The sequence below is a fragment of the Monodon monoceros genome, unplaced genomic scaffold, assembly GCF_005190385.1.
Source record: "Monodon monoceros isolate NGI ecotype Baffin Bay Population unplaced genomic scaffold, NGI_Narwhal_1 Super_Scaffold_9, whole genome shotgun sequence".
NCBI classification, from domain to species: domain Eukaryota; kingdom Metazoa; phylum Chordata; class Mammalia; order Artiodactyla; family Monodontidae; genus Monodon; species Monodon monoceros.
Window position 1 is genome coordinate 29,868,859 of NW_021703786.1, and position 19,172 is coordinate 29,888,030.

General features: G+C 45.2%; 1 protein-coding gene across 2 annotated transcripts in view; it reads left to right on the plus strand.

Moving 5' to 3' along the window:
• SRP68 (signal recognition particle 68) overlaps positions 1–18,920 on the plus strand; it is a 29,719-nt gene extending 10,799 nt beyond the window's left edge. The window contains exons 9-16 of one of the 2 annotated variants that reach the window (XM_029212475.1): positions 6,503–6,601; positions 9,459–9,523; positions 13,144–13,300; positions 14,188–14,282; positions 15,235–15,364; positions 17,078–17,153; positions 17,611–17,663; positions 18,121–18,920. In XM_029212475.1, coding sequence (XP_029068308.1) covers positions 6,503–6,601; positions 9,459–9,523; positions 13,144–13,300; positions 14,188–14,282; positions 15,235–15,364; positions 17,078–17,153; positions 17,611–17,663; positions 18,121–18,348 — 903 coding nt within the window. In that variant the 3' untranslated portion in view covers positions 18,349–18,920. The remainder of the gene's footprint in view (positions 1–6,502; positions 6,602–9,458; positions 9,524–13,143; positions 13,301–14,187; positions 14,283–15,234; positions 15,365–17,077; positions 17,154–17,610; positions 17,664–18,120) is intronic. The other variant, XM_029212476.1, reaches the window with a different exon arrangement.
• The last annotated feature ends 252 nt before the right edge of the window (positions 18,921–19,172 follow it).

Sequence of the window (19,172 nt, forward strand, 5' to 3'; positions counted from 1 at the left end):
GAGTTTATCAAGGAGTTCTTATGTTTGGAGGGCAAAGAAATTGACAGTGACAGCCTTCAGTAAAGATGGGAGCAACAAGGGTCTGCTTAATGTCAGGGGTTACCTTCGGCCCAGCCGGTGGTGCAGCGGCATGACTGTTATGTCCCTTGTGTCTGTCTGACCTCTTGTCCTAGCCTTCTAGCCCTAAAGGGCCACCTCTTGTTCCTGGGCCTTTTAAAGACAGCTAAACCAGAACATCTTGTTTTATGTGTGGTATATATTCAGTATTCATGCAAAGCCATACTACCTGATGCTCCTGCTGAGATAATTCTTACCTATTTGTGGGTGTGCACAACCAAGTGAGTTCCAAAAGATGAGAGATCCTGGTGATCTTGGTTTGTATGAAGTAGGCAGTGATTGAGGCATTTTTTTAGAGCTCCTTCTCCATATTAGGTGAAGAACGTCTGAGAAAAAACCAGGCTGCTCCCTGTGTGTCCAGCCTCAGCAGGGACAGTGGCATTTCGTGAGACTTCGCAGCAAGCTCCTGCACCCGGAGTGATACTTGTATGAGGCGCTTGCTTAGTTGTGCTGATGAGTTGTCTTAAGCATCCAGACCTTTCAGTGACTTGCTCCAGAATGGCTCCTCTGGGTTGGGGACAGCTTTCAACGACTGAAGGATTTCTTTGTGCCTTTTGTCTGTATTACATATTGCCCCTTATTTACCGTTTATTTCCTTGAAAGACAGAAGACTAGAACAATACCAGAAAGTTGAGTTTTCATTAATCTAAAAGACTAAACTTTTTCTGAGAACATTTCATTGGCATTTAGGGTATAGAGGTCTCTCTTCTGGACGAGGGCTGATAGCAACCATTTAGATTATGCAACTGCGTTAACTCTTGTTTTAAAGCGGTACATGCTGGAAGAAAAGAACTGCTACAGTTCTGTGCCAGGTATCAGGCAGTGACAGTGGGGCAGAAATTCTGGATAGAATAGGGGGCAAGGGAGGTCAGTAGAGGCAAATAAAATAGGGACTCCTTAGGAATGGGGCCACAGACATACATCAGACAAAGGACAAGAAAAGATAACATTTATTAAGTAACTTTAAAAAGTTGTTCATGCTTAACATTTATAAAATATAAATTTCTTAAAATTTTTCTTTATTTATTTTGGCTGTGCCGTGTCTTAGTTGTGGCATGCAGGATCTTTAGTTGCATCATGTGGACTTCTTAGTTGCAGCATGTGGGATCTAGTTCCCCAACCAGGGATCGAACCCGGGCCCCCTGCATTGGGAGCGTGGAGTCTTACCCACTGCACCACCATGGGAGTCCCAAAATATAGATGTTTTTAAGAAATCAACCTTTAAGAAAACAACCTGTGATGAGGTGACTGACCATGACTTTCTCTAGTTGCAGCGAGCAGGGTCTACTCTTTGTTGCAGTGCGCCGGCTTCTCATTGTGGTGGCTTCTCTTGCCGAGCACAGGCCCTAGAGTGTGCGGGCTTCAGTAGTTGTGTCATGCAGGCTCTAGAGTGCAGGCTCAGTAGTTGTGGTACATGGGCTTAGCTGCTCCGTGGCATGTGGGATCTTCCTGGACCAGGGATCGAATCCGTGTCCCCTGCATTAGCAGGCGGTTTCTTGACCACTGCACCACCAGCGAAGTTCTGTATGAGTTTTTAATTGTTATCCTGCAAGATACAGTGGTGTGTTTGAGGAGTGTATGAAATCAAAGGGTTGGAAAGAACCATATAGGGATAGTTTCAAATCTTTAAAGGCTGAAGCGGGAAGAATATTTGAAGCCTGTTAACGTAGTGAATTACATTGATTAATTTTCAGTGTTTAAGCCAACCTTGAGTACCTGGGATAACCCACTTGGTTGTAATATGTTGTACTTTTTTTTTTTTTTTAATGTGGTACGCGGGCCTCTCACTGTCGTGGCCTCTCCCGTTGCGGAGCACAGGCTCAGCGGCCATGGCTCACGGGCCCAGCCGCTCCGCGGCATGTGGGATCTTCCCAGACCAGGGCACGAACCCGCGTCCCCTGCATCGGCAGGCGGACTCCCAACCACTGCGCCACCAGGGAAGCCCAATATGTTGTACTTTTTATTTATACATTGCTGGATTTGGTTTGTTAATACTTTAAGAATTTTGCGTCTGTTTTCATGAGAAAGAGTGGCCTATGATTTTCTTGTTTTGTATGTAATGTCTTTTTAGGGTTGGTGTCAGGGTTATACATACCTAATAAAACAAATTTGGAGATGTTCCCGTCTTCTCTTTTTATGAAAGAGTATGTAACACTGATATTTTTTTTTTTCCTTAAATGTTTGTTATAATTCGCCAGTGATACCATTGGTCCTGGAGTTTTCTTTGTGGGAAGGTTTTTAAAATTTGGTTTTGCTTGTTTTAAACAAATATTATTCCTTTACAAGTTGTAGGGCTATTCGGATTTCCTGTTTCATCTTGTGTCAGTTTGGATTTTGTTTTTTTAAAGGAATTTATTAATTTCATGTAAATTGTTGATTTTACTGACATAGAGTTTACAACGTTCCGTTATCACTTTAATGTTTGTGGAATCTTTTAAGTGTCTGGTTAATGTGCTTGTTGTGAATACAGTTATCTGTGGTTTTTAAGCATCTTACAGTACATTAGGATCACTTGAGTATCAGGGACCTTTAAGTAATTTGGTAGGTCAAACAAAATGTGTATTAATCCCAGGAATCCCATTAAGGTTTTGACATTAAAACGGGGTGCGGGGGGATGGATTGGGAGATTAGGATTGACATGTATACACTATTGATACTATGTATAAAATAGGTAACTAGTGAGAACCTACTGTATAGCACAGGGAACTCTATTCAATGCTCTGTGGTGACCTAAATGGGAAGGAAATCCAAAAAAGAGGGGATATATGTATACGTATAGCTGTTTCACTTTGCTGTACAGTAGAAACTAACACAACATTATAAAGCAACTATACTCCAATAAAAATTTTAAAAAAAAACAACATTAGAAACAGTTACGTGCCTAATGTGCTATATCACACATATACCACCAGGTCAAGCCAGTAAATAAAGTAATTTAAGTGCAGTGTCAAAGTTTAGTTGAATCCTTAGATGTCAGGTCTAGCACGGTGGCCGATTAAATGTGTATTGAATTGAATGAACCGTGGGTTATTAAATGTGGGAAATGCCCTTTGGCCATTTGAGGCTAATCTCCAGAAGAACTACTTGCTCCTTGGTGCCACTGTCAGATGATTTGCCTGTTCTCCTTATTGTATCGAGTTGTTCTCTGCCCTGGAAACCAAGCACTCTGCCTGAGAGAGACAGGGCTTTTCACTGCAGTGTTTTCTAACCTGGTTGATGTTGGTGTTTGCCACCCTCTGGGAACTGGAATTCAGGAATTTGGTAGCCCCAGCTTCTTGCTTGCTTGTAGAGGTTTTTATGACGTTTAAATACTAAAACTGCAGTTTACTGAAAAGCGTGCAAGGAAGAAATAGTTCAGGGAGATCATATTAAACTGCAAAAACTGGAGCTGAGGCTTAGTCAGCTGCCAAACCCCAGCTGCAGGATCCTTCCTTTCTCTAGCCAAGCTTTAGGATCTCATGTCTTTAATATTGTCTTACTTTATAATTTATTTCTGTTCTGCTTTGTTAGTCCTTGGTCCTACCTGAATTGTCACGGGTGGTGATTTGAGGGCATAAGGCAGCTCTTGGGTGGGGTGGGGGGTGGGCAGCTTTAAAGTCTCTGCAGGTTTCATGATTCTTATCCTCAGGCTATGGCTCATGTTTTAATGTTTGACTGGAAGGGAGGTCATTTCCCCTTTAAAAAAAAAAAAAATCTATTTTTAAGTGAGGTTTGTATCCTCTGCTACTCAAGTCCCGTGTGTTTTTCACTAGACCTCACTGGGCTGAGCGAGGCTTGGTTCCCATCCCCTTGGTTCTCCTGCAAGTCTGGTGGAGAATGTGGTCAGACTCGCCTTGTTGTCTCTTAGTCACACCACCACCTTCCGGCAATATTTGTAGACAAGCGAAAACCATCTGGGAGCTCTGTTTTAAAGAGCTGGGGGTCTCTACCTCAGGACACAAGCAGCTGGTTTTAGTCAGCATTGAGACGTGGTTTGAGGCTGTGGAAAAGCACCTCCGAGAGTGTTTGAAGTTTTATAAAAATTGATCTTGAGTTTGTTTATTAGGACTGAGTAACACATTACTTCTGGGCTTCAGGTTTCTGTCATAGGCACACCTGAGAAAGGTCCAGGCAGACCACAGATTCTCATGCAGGGGGTTTGCCCCTGTGTTTAGGAGCACATTCTTGTTGGTTCAGTGGCAAACTTGAGACATATGCATGTGGATTCTGAGGGACCCTCCCTCTGCATAGGCATAGAGAGGTGTTTCTTGTTCCACTGCCCCTTCAGGATTATCTTAGCCTCCAAGATAGGTTTATGGAATAAGCGGGTAAGTAGCAAGATACGTTTCAGGCTTCCTGTTTGGAGACGTTTTGTCCAGCCCGGGAGAACCGTGAGAAGTTCTGCTCCGGAGATTAGTGGTCTCCACGTCACTGTGCAGTGCAGCTGCCATTAGGAAAACACAATTGACTGAAGTGCTCCCCTTCAGATAGGCTTTTTCCTTCATTGCGGTTTAAGACTTTTCTAAGATTCCCAATGGATCTTAGAATTTTCTGGAAGCAGAGGGAGAATTTGCTTATGTTCAGTACCTGGATGCAGAGGTTTCCTTACTCAAAGGGAACGAAGGTAATGCATGGCATTAAAGAGGTTTAGCATTTTAGACATCATTTTAATTTTTTTATTTGAGCCATTCCCTCCCTGTAGGAAAGGAGACAGATCCTGTGTAGCTGGTAAAACCAAATTTACTCTTTTCTTACTTATACACCCATTGCCCTGACTGCTGAACCCCACCCATCTTAAAAGGGTGTCGGTGGCCTGTTTGCTGGATTGCGTGGTATCAAACTGATGCTGGAGTTTATCCGGCCTGCTCACGACGTGGCTCTGGTATGTGTGTGGTTAGTGCCAGGTCTGTTCGCATACCTTGTTCTACGGCTGCTCCATTACACAGGATCTGTACTTTGAAAAATGTGGCCAGTTTGATTAAATGATTATAAAGAATCTTGCTAACTTGAGATGCTTAATTAACAGTGTTTCGTGTGAGTGTGTTTCTCCAGAGCTGGGCTGTACTGTCCAGTATAGTGGCCACTTGAACACATACAGCTATTTAAATTAATTAAAATTTCAGATTGCTCAGCAGCCGCGTGTAGCTAACGATGACTACAATGACAGTGCAGATACATCATTATCACAGAAAGTTCTAGTGGACAGCACTGCTCTAGGCTTCAGTGAGTTAATGGTGGCTGTGTTTGCCTTTATAAGTTTATAGAATAGCTGTGCCCCTGATTTGTTCCTAAGTTACTGAACAACAGGAAAGTCAAGTAACTTATAAATAGAAAAGTATGTTCAATTTATGTTGGGTAATTTACAAGGAAGTTTTTTCCCACGCTGGAAACTAGGAAAAACATAAGCGTTCTTAAGAGAAGCAAAGGTTTTTCTTTAAGCCACTCCCAGCCATCTCTTAAAGGAGTGGGTGGTACCAGGTTTTCTTTGGGGCTTTCTTGGAGGTCAGTTGAGTGTCAGGAGATCAGACTGGATGATAGTTTCTGTGGAAAGTCAAACATAATCATGAGAATGTTGATGTTCTAATGTCAGAGTGCGTCTGCAAGTAACACAAGTTCATTTGCTTTTCGTTCATTCCCACCTGCTCAGTCAGATTCTTTAGAATGATAATGTGGTTTGGCAGGTATTCAGTTAATGAATCACTTTTTGCCTTATCCCAGCCGGCTGGCAGAGGGTTGACACCCTATGCTTTGTCAACCTCATCTGCCCTAAAAATGTTCTCAGCGTAGCTGTATGGAATATCTGAGGGCAGAATTTCTGTGATGAGGAGAACCTCATATGGCATTTAGGAGAAATATGTTTTTGATTGGGTATTGATGAGTAATGCTACTCACCTGCTTGGACTTAAAAGAAATCCAGTATGTGCAAGTCCATTGGGTTACATTTGTAAGGAAAAGAAGCTTCTGCTGTGCTGAGCCTCAGTATGAGGTAGCAGTGCCCCAAATCTAGTCCATAAGGCCCCTCTAGGGAAGCCAGGTACAGGTTGGGAGCAGAGGTAGAAGAGTTGGAGGAGAATAGTAGAAAGTTCTATGATAGAGGAAACATTAAAGCACCTGTTGCCTGACAGTTTAGATCAGTTATACAGATACTTTTTCAGTATGTTCACTTTATATTTTTATATATATATATTTCTCATTTCCATACAGATAAAGACTAAAACCATAAGAAAAATCATATACAATAGAGAATATTAACAGTTGAAATGATCTCCGATTCGGGCCATTTTTTGGTTGATGTGTGTATTTGTGTTTAATGGGAGGAATCAAAGCGATGTTATGCCCTCCTCCCATCAGAGTGCTATGTCTTACTCAAAAGAAAATCTTTTTACTGCCTTCTGCCTTTGTTTAGGCTGAAAGTGAAGAAACCAAGGAGCGTCTGTTTGAATCCATGCTCAGTGAGTGTCGGGATGCCATCCAGGCCGTTCGGGAAGAGCTCAAGCCAGATCAGGTAGGACTTTCAGCTGAGCCACGGGCTCTTGTTCTGGGCTGAGGTCCTCTTCAGTCTGTGTGTTGCATTCTCAGTGTATTGACTCTTAGCCACTGTTGTATTTAGGTGTGGTGATTGGCTAATGAACAACAGAAGCCTCTTCTGGGCTCCATCAGGTTGAGAAATTCTTTTGTCTATCCTGTTTCTCCTAATGGTTTCACGTATTACCTGTTAAAGCTTTGATCTCAAATTCATATCTCCAGGTGGATTTCTCCAGTGCTCCCTTTCTCTAATAATATCACTGTGATTCATTCAGCCATCTAGGCTGAAAACCTCAGAACCATTTCTGTCTCTTTATTCCCTGTCACCAAAAACCCTGTTTATTCTCCCTTTGTAATTTCTCTCGCTTCTTGTCCATTCCACCTGTTTCTAATAAGCCCTTTATATTATGCCTGGACTACCACAAAAGTCTCCTGATTGCTTTTCCTATCTTGGTTTCAGTTTGGTTTTCCAGACCTTTTTGCCAGAAGAACAGACTGAATCTCTCCAGATCCTATTTCACTGCCTACTTGTGAAAAAAGCCCAGTGATTCTCTGAGGTCTAGAGCAGTGGTCGCTAAACTTCTATGATCATGCACCCCATAAGTAAAATTGAGCATTTATCTCTGATAACATTTATTTATAACTTATATACCTTATTATTCAACTGATTTGTGATATAGAAAATGTATTAAAATAAAGTTTTTAGAATTGAGATAGATATAAATAGAAGTTCTAGTTTTCTTCTTATACCCATACCCTGAGGGTTGTGTGCACCCTACTTTAGATACCACAGTGTCTAGCAAATACAGTTCAAACTCCTTGAGCTGGTATATGAGCCTCTGCTGGGTGTTTCTAGCCTGTTTGCAGTGTTGTACTTGGCTACTTCCCTCTGAGTCTTCTGCCTTAGGCTCTTGTACTCACTGTCTTATTATGCCTGTCCCACTGCAGTGCATTCCTTACACTGTTGTCCTTTCCCCCCTCCTCACACCTGGCTTCTTCCACTCCCTCTTCACCTGTCCAAACGCTGGCTGTCTTTCAAGGTGTGGCTCATAGCTCACTGTCTCTGAGAAGCCTGCCTACACCATCCTCGCCCACATTTCTCCATTTTCCGAATATCTGATACTTGCAGCTATAATTTTTGTTTGATAGTTAAGCATTGCCTTTTTAAAATTAATTAATTAATTAATTTTGGCCGCATTGGGTCTTCGTTGCTGCACACGGGCTTTCTCTAGTTGCGGCGATCGGGGGCTACTCTTTGTTGCAGTGCGCGAGCTTCTCATTGCAGTGGCTTCTCTTGTTGGGGAGCACGGGCTCTAGGCATGTGGGCTTCAGTAGTTGTGGCACATGGGCTCAGAAGTTGTGGCTCGTGGGCTCTAGAGCACGGGCTCAGAAGTTGCGGTGCATGGGCTTAGTTGCTCCACGGCATGTGCAATCTTCCCAGACCAGGACTCAAACCTGTGTCCCCTGCATTGGCAGGCGGATTCTTAACCACTGCGCCACCAGGGAAGTCCCAGTCAAGCACAGCCTTTTAACATTTTGTGTATTGTTTTATATTTACGTTCTCGTTATGTTTTTCTTAAGATTATAAGCATATTAAAAGTAACTATATATTTCTTTAATCATCTGTGGTAGTACCTTCTGTATGAAATAGTCAATAAATGTATGTTGGGCTGTAGTCGCGTGTTTCCTCCTCCAATAAGCAGGCTTTATGTATTATACTTCCCTTGATTCATTTAGCAGGTACATACAGAGCCCCAGCCTCTATCATTCACTTTGAATTCACAGCAGCTGAATTCAGCAGACACCTCACAGAATGTAATGAATATGGTGATAGCAAGGTGTTCCTGTTGCTGCTGTAACATTACCACAAACCTTGTGGCTAAAAACAACACAAGTATATTATCTTACAGTCCTGGAGGATGGAAGTCTAAAATGAGTTTGTAGGGCTGCATTCCTTTTGGAAGCTCTAGGAGAGCATCTATTTCCAGCATTCCAGAGAGTGCATTTTCCTGCATTTCTTGCCTGTTGTCCCTTCCTCCATCTTCAAAGCCAGCAGCATAGCATCTTCTCTCCTGTCTGTCCTCTGCTTCAGTCCCAGTATCTTCTCTATATTGTTGACCCTACTGCCTCCCTCTTATAAGGAGTCTCTGTTGGTGTTGGCCCCCCCTTAATCTTTAATTAAGAGATTCTTAACTTCATCACATCTGTAAGGTCTCTTGCCATGTAAGGTAACATCTTCACAGGTTCCTGTTAGGATGTGAACATCTTTAGAGGCCATTATTCAGCCAGCCACAAAGGCAAGAGCTAACAGCACAAGGCATAGAACTTGGGTCTAAGACACAGGTCTTAAAATGGAACCGAGGACCATGGACTGTCTGCCTTAATGCTTTGGGTCTGAACACTGGACGCAGTGGACAGGAAGCCTTACTGGCCATTACTCTGAATCCTCTTATTCAAGTCTGGTTTTTAGATGCCAGTGGCAACAGAGCGACCCTGTCATTCTAGAATATATGCAGCAGATCTCTGATATTTGAGGACCCTTAACTTACTAGAGTCTGTGCCTGTGTTCCAGGGCACTTGGGGGAACCACACCATTAAATGAGGTGGTCAACCTAGAGGGGTGGGATAGGGAGGGTGGGAGGGAGGGAGATGCAAGAGGGAGGACATATGGGGATATATGTGTATGTACAGCTGATTCACTTTGTAATACAGCAGAAACTAACACACCATTGTAAAACAGTTATACTCCAATAAAGATGTTAAGAAAAAAAAAATCGAGGTGGTCAGAGCCAAGGATAGGATCAGCCATTTTATCTTTACCTTTTCACTTTCTGCAGAAACAGAGGGATTATATCCTTGAAGGGGAATCGGGGAAGGTATCTAATCTTCAGTACCTGCACAGGTAAGGGTTGTGATGGTTTTACTTTTTAACATTGTATGATGTATCTTTGGGACAAAAGAGTATATATAATGTTTATGTACATTATAATTTATTGATACATACTAAAATCTGAATGCATCTATTCACATTTTATCATATGAGTTTTGAATTTGTATATTATTCTAATATACATATAATTTAAAATTTTTATACAGTGTAAGAACTAGAATACAGCCAATAATTTTGAAGCTCCCTGTGGCCCCACCCTTGCTGATTCCTCCCCCTCTTCTGGAGCTAACCACTGTCCTTCCCGTGCCAAGCTCCTAGAGTGACTCTCCGCTGTGTTCTGAATGTTTTACATTGTCCCTTTTATATTTGAGTTCAATTTCAACTCAAGTTTAATTCCATCTGGAGTTTATTTTTGAGTGAGGTAAGGATCTATTTCACCTTTTTCCATGAGGATAATGGATTATTCCAGTGTATGATTTATTGACTGTTCTGTCCTTTCCCCACTGATCTGCAGGAATACACTCCATTTTCTCCTTGCGTGCTCTTTTTTTCTGGACTCTCTTCTGCTCTGCTGATTTATTTTTGTGTACTAACACCAGCACAGTGATTTACTATAACTTTATCATAAGTCTTGGTATCTGGTCGAGCAAGTTTTCCCCACTAGGTTTCTCCTCAGGCATATCTTGACTGTTTTTCTCCCTTTTCTCTTTCATATGCATTTTTAAATCACCTTGTCAAGTTTAAATTTTTTAAGAGGTAGATCATTTTGTTTCACAGAAGAAAGGAGGAAGAGTGACATTTTTCGAACTTCCTGGGGAGAAATAAAATTCCACTTCTCCTCAGATTCTCTTTCCATGTGACCTTGAAATTTTAATTTCTTAGTCACTGCTTATAACTTTTTAGTGAACCTGGCTGTATTTTCAGTCATTCGCGTGCCCCCCGCCCCTCTTTTATAAAAAAAGCAAAACCATGAAAACTCCTCTGCCTGCCTTAATCTCCATTCTTAGGGGATTTGGTGTTATGTGAATGTCAAATTGACTGCTAGATGACTCGGGTGCACAGAATATCAGCCAGAACGGCCCTTAGCCGTCTTCTGCTTCAACAACCTAAGGAGAAAGATGAGGCTCCAGGAGGTTAGGGGACATGTTGGTAGTTAACAACCATAACAAGGCAGAGGCAGTTGATCAACTTCCTAACCTTGAAAAACCCAGAGAGCTTCAGCAGGGCTCAGGAAACTTTCAAATTGTGAAGCCCCTTGCCCTTGGATCCATTCTCCCACCTCCACACTTGGCTAGTATCAGGATCATAATCAGTTAGGATCGGAAGCCAGCTTTGGGGTAAACTGAAGTCGAGAATCGGGTAGCTCTTGTATTTTAATAAAGATGTATCTGGACTCCTATACTACTCTGAATAATAGTTACTTTGAGAGTTTGATTTTTCTACAGAGCTTTAGAAAAAAACATCTCATGACCTTTCCTCCCATTTCTCAGAAGCATCCACTTTTGGGAATTCCCTGATGGTCCAGTGGTTAAGACTCCGAGCTTCCACTGCAGGGGACGTGGGTTCGATCCTTGGTCGGGGAACTAAGATCCCACAATCTATGCAATGTGGCAAAAAAAAAAAAAAAAGGCAGCAGCAGCCACTTTTAATTCTTTTTTTTTTTTTTTAATATTTATTTGGTTGCGCTGGGTTCTAATTTCGGCAGGCGGGCTCCTTAGTTGTGGCATGCGAACTCTTAGTTGCAGCAAGCGTGTGGGATCTAGTTCCCTGACCAGGGATTGAACCCATCCCCCCTGTGTGGGGAGCATAGAGTCTTACTCACTGTGCCACCAGGGAAGTCCCTACTTTTAATTCTTTTAACAAATTCTTTTGCTATTTACCTCCATGTCTCTAAATGACATGCGTTATGTTGCTACTTGTTGATTTTTGGCTTTCAGCATTTCTTACCACTTTCCCCTACAGCCTTCTCTCACCGATTCTACTCCCACTCTTCACCCTGACCCCTCTTGACTTCCCATCTGACTCCTACACAGGCTTCCTCATTTCCAATGCCATTAAGTTAATTAATTAATTAATTATTTTGCCGCACCACACAGCATGTGGGATTCTAGTTCCCCGACCAGGGATCAAATCCGTGCCCCCTGCAGTGGAAGTGCAGAGTCCTAACCACTGGACCATCAGGGAAGTCCCGATTTTAATTTCTAAGAGCTCATTTGTGTTCTTTGAATATTATTTTAAAACAGTGTCTCATTCTAACTTTACAACCACAAAGTCTTCACTTATCTTTCTGAAATTATTAATAATAGTTGTCTAAAGTTTTCTTCTCCCTACAGAGTTTGGTTCTTCCAAGTTGCTTTTTTTTCCCTTCTCAGTCTTGGCCCCTCCTGTCTTAGTAGAGGTTTTCCTTAAGTGTCTGGTGATCCTTGTTCGTCCACTCCTATTAATGACTGTGTCTTGTCTGTTGGGAGCTCTTGCATGGAGCTCCTCAGCTGTGGTTTCACTGTAGACGCTCTGGGTCTGCGCTTTCACTGAGGACCCTGACTCCAGAACCTTGAAGGGTTTTTTTTCTTGGGCTGGTCAGATCCTCAGAATATATCAGGCTGTTCTTATTCTGGAAGCCGAGTAGGAGAAGAATGCTAGGAGGTCAGCCCTCAGAACTTGACAGTCTCTTAACCCCCCTGGTTCATTGTGGAGCCCCTGACCTCAGCTGTGCCTGTATCCCCTGTCCCCAGGCCTCTTTTATATCCTCCCTCTCCCAGGATGCCTCCAGCCTCTGCCACAGTAAGATGGGGATCTAGAGGCCTAAACACTTCTTAAGTAGACTTAAATAGTTACCATGTTTTTAATCGCCAAATATTAAAGGACTTTCCGGATGGTACAGTTAAAATAAGCAGGCATCACGCATAGTCTCTGGTATATACACACATTTAATATGCATAACCCTCCAAAGAGACTGTCCCTCAGTATTTTCTGAGAAGAGAAGGTCATCAGCGGAGCAGGAGCAGCTGCTGTGCATGTGTGCTGTCCTTGTAGTGTGGGCCAGGCGGGTAACCGGTCCTTGTTCCAGGAACTAGCTTGCCATCCATTAGTCATCTTAAGGACCAGCAGTGTCCTCTGAAATTAGTAGCTCTCTGGCTCTTTAATAAAGATACAGAGAGGGGCTTCCCTGGTGGCGCAGTGGTTGAGAGTCCGCCTGCCAATGCAGGGGACGCGGGTTCGTGCCCTGGTCCGGGAAGATCCCACATGCCGCAGAGCAGCTGGGCCCGTGAGCCATGGCCGCTGAGCCTGCGCGTCCAGAGCCTGTGCTCCGCAACGGGAGAGGCCGCAACAGTGAGAGGCCCGTGTACCACAAAAATAAAAAAAAATTAAAAAAATAAAGATACGGAGGATATAATTCAAGCTAAAATCAGATTTTGTCATAAGGTTTCATTACTGGTCCCCTGCAGTTAGCCACTGAACAGCAGCCAGAATTGAAGGCCCTTGGAGTTTGAGGCCCAGGCCTGACAGCCCTGCGATATGACACCCCCTCAGCCCCATAATCCCCTAGGGCAGTCCGAGCTTGTGGTCCAGTGCTCTTCTCAGAACATCAGCTTCCCTCATCATAACCTGAGCTGACATGTGGTCCATTCCAGCTACCTGACTTACATCAAGCTGTCAACAGCAATCAAGCGGAACGAGAACATGGCTAAAGGCCTGCAGAAGGCGGTGCTGCAGCAGCAGCCGGAGGACGACAGCAAGCGCTCCCCCCGGCCCCAGGACCTGATCCGGCTCTATGACATCATTCTTCAGGTGACCCTGGAGGGCTGGGAGTGCAAGAGCCTGTCCTGTGTTTGTGTCGGACACAAATGACTGAGCTTTGCATAGCGAAAGGGCTGTGACAGCCAGGAGCTGTTAGTGTCTCAATAAAAGACAGAGGTCTTGGGCTTCCCTGGTGGCGCAGTGGTTGAGAGTCCGCCTGCCGATGCAGGGGACACAGGTTCGTGCCCTGGTCCGGGAACATCCCACATGCTGCGGAGCAGCTGGGCCCGTGAGCCATAGCTGCTGAGCCTGCGCGTCCGGAGCCTGGGCTCCGCAACGGGAGAGGCCACAACAGTGAGAGGCCCGCATACCGCAAAGAAAAAAAAAAAGACAGAGGTCTTGTTTTCATGCCATTTCAGCCATCCGTGAGCCCAGTATTCAGACGTGTTGGTGTGTAAACACTTGTAAACCACAGGTATTCACTGAGCATTTCCCCTGTGCAGGGTGGTCTCCCGCATACTGTGGAGCATCCTGGGACCTGAGGCCACTCTGTCTCGGCCCACTGGGAGCTCACCAGTGAGTAAGGTTGTGAGACCCCTGCACATCTGCACTTATTCGTGTAGATGCCACAGTAGTGGGCTGTCTGAAATGAGAGTTCAGAGCTGGAGAAATCCCCTCTAGCTGAGAGGGTCCAAGAAGTCTCTGAAGGAGGTGGAGTGTGACTGGGAGAGAAAGGACACGTGGGCTTTCAGTGTCAGAGAGGAGGGTGGAGGTGACACCAGATGTGGCTGCTGTTGAGTCACGCGTCACAGACTTTTTCCCGTTACTTGAAGCCTAGACTCTTTCGTTTTGCCCATGTCTATTCTCACAAGTCTTCTGTCAGATGATCAGTGCGAGGTCTCCTCTTCATGAGTGTTCTTGTTGCATCTGTTGTGCAGAATCTGGTGGAATTGCTCCAGCTTCCTGGCTTAGAGGAGGACAGAGCCTTCCAGAAAGAGATAGGCCTTAAAACTCTGGTCTACAAGGCTTACAGGTAAGTTCCTGTGGGACAGACAGGGCTCTCCTCTACCATCCCGTGGTTCTAGAAGCCTTGGGAGTATGTCCCTGGAAGGTTGGGTATGTGATCAGAGAGCAGTTAGCCCAGCGTGTTCAAGGGAAGTTTCAGGTTGTGGCTGGGAGTTTCCAGTGCAGTTTTGCTCTTTGGAAAGGTTGGGGGAGCTGGAAAGCACATACATTACCTGTCTTCTCCCTTCCCTTTCCTCCCTCCTCCCAGTGGAAAAGGGATAAGTGTTGGAAAAAGCGTTAATTAGCAGAACCAGAGCAGCTGATTCAGGGTAACTGAACTGAGTTGGGAGAAAGCTCAGTGTCTCAGTTTCTAACATGCACCGTGCTATTTGTAACTTGGGAGTGGACTGTGTAGCAACATCGGGTCTAGACAGAATGGCTCAGTAGAGCCCTGAGTGCTTTTGCCCTTCCTTTTCTGGCCCGCATGCCCCTGTGCTTTCTGGCTCCTGTCAAAGGCCAGCAGCGCTCAGGCTCTGTTGATCCCAGCAGAGTAATTTCTGTTAGGGAGAGGTTTGTTTCTTTGGATTTGGTTTTTGAAAGACATGAGCAGAGGTGAATGCTTGCGACCTAGATGTGTGGGCAGTTGTGGGTGGGATTTATATCTGGGCAGCATCCCACCTTCCTGCCTGTCCCCAGCTTCCTCCCTGTGCCTTTTGGGAATTACCTCTTTTTTGCAGAGTCAACAGTAAGTAAAAGACAGTGGGTCAGCTTTGGACCTACCCCTGTCAGCTCCAATTTCGGGGACAAGTCTGCAGGTTAGGCTGGCAAACTGGAACAGTGAGAACGGTGGGATCTCCCATCCCAGGCAGTGAGCCTGAGGTTAAGAAACTTTACAATTTATTTAGCCTAAACAGCAAGGAAAGCCTTGATCTTGGGTGATTTTTGCTTAAGAACACTGTGGCTCTTTCCTTCCCCATCAGGTGTTTCTTCATCGCTCAGTCCTATGTGCTGGTGAAGAAGTGGAGCGAAGCCCTTGTCCTGTACGACAGGGTCCTGAAGTACGCAGATGAGGTGAATTCTGATGCCGGAGCCTTCAAGAACAGCCTAAAGGTGAGCTGTTGTTCTCTTCTGTTTTCCAAGCCCTGAGCACTTCTGCTGTGAGGCTGCCACGCCTTCCCAGACTGGTCCTGCCTGGTCAGCCATGGCATGTGGTACATCCCTGAGTGCCCAGGAGCTGCGGAGTGCAACTCATGGCAGCATTCCAGGCCCGAAGAGGACTCGGGTACTAAGAGGGACGGCCTTCCTCTGGTTAAAACAACCCTGAAGTACTATTCTCAGACTCGGCTACACGTTGGAATTGCCTGGGGAGATTTTTAAAAGGTGGATGTCCAGATTCCACCCTCAGAGAGATTGGTTCTAATTGGTGTGGGATCTGGTATGAGCATTGGGGTCTTCTAAGCCCCTCAGTTATTCTAATGTGTAGCCAAGTTGAAAACCACTGGTGAAGCCTTTCCACACAATGTGTGCCTGGACCAGCAGGAGCAGCATTTGGGAGTTTGCTAGAAATGCAGGTTCTCAGTCCCCACCCCAGGCCTGCTGAGTCAAAAGCGCATTTTGGCAAGACCCCCAGGTGACTTGGGTAAGACCCGCAGGTGACGTGGGTAAGACCCGCAGGTGACTTGGGTATACATCAAAGCTTACATGCTGATCTGGTTTGATGTAGCGATTGTTGAATGGCAGCTAGCTTTTTAAGCTTGTGGACTGCTGTGAGGTTATAGATTCTTAAAGCACTGGTCCAAGGAATCCATGTATATTTTATAAGTAGAGACTGTTTAGAAAAGCGGGCTAGGGTCACTGTTCCTAACATTGTCACAGCCAGTGTGAGAGGGGCTGCTGGTGGGGCACTCGTTTCTGCTTGGAACAGCCCTGGGCTCGGGGGTGGAGGAGAACTCTGGTTTCTGCCTTCGGAGAGCTTGTGGTTTTGCTGCAGCCGTGGGACTTGCATAGTACCCACCTATGAATACAGAAGAAGATAGAGGGCGAGGGCAGAGAAATAGGAAGGAGTACGTGGGAGGCGGCTGTGGGCAGAGGGTGGGCTGGCGAGTGTAGCAGTGTCATCTGGTAGGGTGTCGTTGGAATGTGGAAACAAACCAGTGCGGATGGCTTATCTCCGGAGAGAAGTAAGAGGCATTTTACAAAAGCCCATCTGACCTAATGTGACGGCTGGTTTCAGCGGAAAGCGTTAGGGAACAGAGGCGTAGGGGATTCAGCAGTATCCAGACCTAGTCAGATCTTTCCCAATTTGCCGAGTAAGAGGCTGAGGCAAGAGAATGGCATTGCCCTTGTAGAAGGGGTCAGTGGGTAGGGGCTTAGGCCCTGGAACCAGCCGTCCTAGTTCTGAAGCCCTGCCCTACTGCCACTGGGAATGTGACTGGACACGTTCTTTGGCCCCTCTGTGCTTTAGTCTTCTCATCTGTAAAATGCAAGTACAAACTATCTCAGGATTATCGCGAAGATGAAATGAACAGTTATGTGAACTACTTAGAGCAATGCCTGGCACATAGTGCATTTAGTATATGATTAATTTATTAATATTATCCTTGTTGTCATTATTATTTCCAGGCAGTATTACTTAAGCCATGGCATAGATTTCTCCCTTTGAAACAGGCTAGTTTTTGTGTGTTGTTTCTTTTAATAGGGAGACCATTTTAAAAAGTCTAAAATTCATGAAAATACCAGTGGGGTCACTTAGCTCAGGTTAGTGTGGTGCGCTTCTCTGGCCTGACTCCAGCTCATGAGTCCCCGTTTTCCACATTGTTACAGGACCTGCCTGACGTGCAACAGCTCATCACGCAAGTGAGGTCGGAAAAGTGCTCTCTGCAGGCGGCCGCGATCCTGGGTGAGCCGCCTGCCTGTTCTCTGCGGCCTGTCTTCTCAGACTCCCCTTCACTGCTGCTCCTCTTCTCTCCCACCCCCATGCCACCGTTTTAAGATTGAAAGGGGCTGTTTGGGTTAATCTGTAAGTAGTTTTTCCTGCCATTCCTTCCGCCCCGTTGAGGCATCAGGTTATGTGGAAGAATTTAGAGGAACGCTGTTGTACTGTCCGTTCTGCCTATCCGTGTCTCTTGCATTCAACGGTGCTCGCTTCGCTGGGCCGACCACACTGGTTCTGGGGTTAGTTGTCTGTTATCTGCACTGCTTCTCTCTGAGTTTGGACTCAGGAGGGAGAGGGCTAACTCCCCACAGATCCGCTACTTTTGCTCTTAGGATTTAGAACCCAGACGTGTGATAGGTGTCATTCGTGACTATAGTGTGTTATAAGTCCCTGTTCTTACTGAATCCTGTGAAACTTTCAGATACAAATGATTCCCACCAAACAGAGACCTCTTTTCAAGTCAAGGACAATAAGGTGAGTCTGGGCTGTGGCTTTTGAGGAATAAAAAGGATTCATAACTTATTAGGAATGTGTACTCATTTGTAGAACGAGGACCCTAAATCTCTAAGTGAGCACCCTACTTCCCTCCCTTCTTTTACTCAGGACCTGAAAGCTGCCTATGTGAGATTTGTCAGGTGTCATCTAGATGGTCCCAAATGGAGTTAGGAACCTGCTGTGTGCCCTGGCTACGAGCTCTGACTCGGACATCAGACAGGCTTATACCTCAGTCCCAGCCCACCTCTCCCAACCTCTCTAGATTTCAGTGACTCTCAATTATAAAACGAGGACATGATAGCCCCTCATAGGAGGTTTGTGGGGATCAAGTGAGATAGCGCATATGAGCTCTGAACTGGGTGCTCGGCCCATAGTGAATGTTCCACCAGTGGGCTGTGATTAACATCTGGGTTCCTGCTTTTGGTTTGACTTCCAGCCCCTGGTCGAACGGTTTGAGACATTCTGCCTGGACCCTTCCCTCGTCACCAAGCAAGCCAACCTCGTGCACTTCCCGCCGGGATTCCAGCCCATCCCATGCAAGCCTTTGTTCTTTGACCTGGCCCTCAACCACGTGGCTTTCCCACCTCTTGAGGACAAGTTGGAGCAGAAGACCAAGAGTGGCTTCACTGGATATATCAAGGGCATCTTTGGATTCAGGAGCTAACCAGGCTTTTCCTTGGGGGCAGGGGGAGATTCTGACTCTTAATCTGTATTGTGAGAAAACCCCAGCAGCTTCCATGATATTAAATCCAGGTCTGCATTGGCCCAGGGCAGAAGTTCAACATCCTCAACCCTGCATTCCTATGTCTTGTGTGTTTGTACACTTCCATTCTTAACCAGGGTGCTAGAAGGGGCACCCTGTTGTCTTCTGATAAATACGTGTGGGGTCCTGTGTCTGTCCCCTGCAGGAGGGGCCCCTGCCATCTGGTCTCATGTGAGCCTTTGGTCAGTAATGTGGTCGTGGGGGTCCACACCAGGCACAGATTGGGGCTGGGAATGTTCTGTCGTGTTTCTTCAGTACCATGGATTTGAAATGAACTCATTCTTGCTGTGAGCATCCAGAATCCCTTGAAGAGTTTGTCCGTGACTAGGAAGCATTGGCAGCCTTATTCCCCTTCACCTCCCAGTGAAAGTTAAGAAGTTTCAGAACAAGCAAAGAGCTCTATTTTTAGAAGAAATATGTTACGCTCAGAAATAATGAAAACAAATCTTATATTAAAAGGCGAAGATGCTGGATACTGTGCCCATTCTTTGCACGTCCTCATTCACGTCTGGGCCCAGCTCTCTCCTCGGGAACCTTGTTGCGAGATCCTGTCGTCACGTGGATCCTGACTTCCTGGCAACGTGGGTGTGTCTGATGCCTGATAAGAGCCATAGAGGCACTGTTTCTAAAGAGTTCCCAACCTGCAATTTTTAGATGCCATTGTATTTTCATCACTTCCCTTCCTTACCCTTTATTTTTTCTTCGTCACTCATTTTTATTTCTAT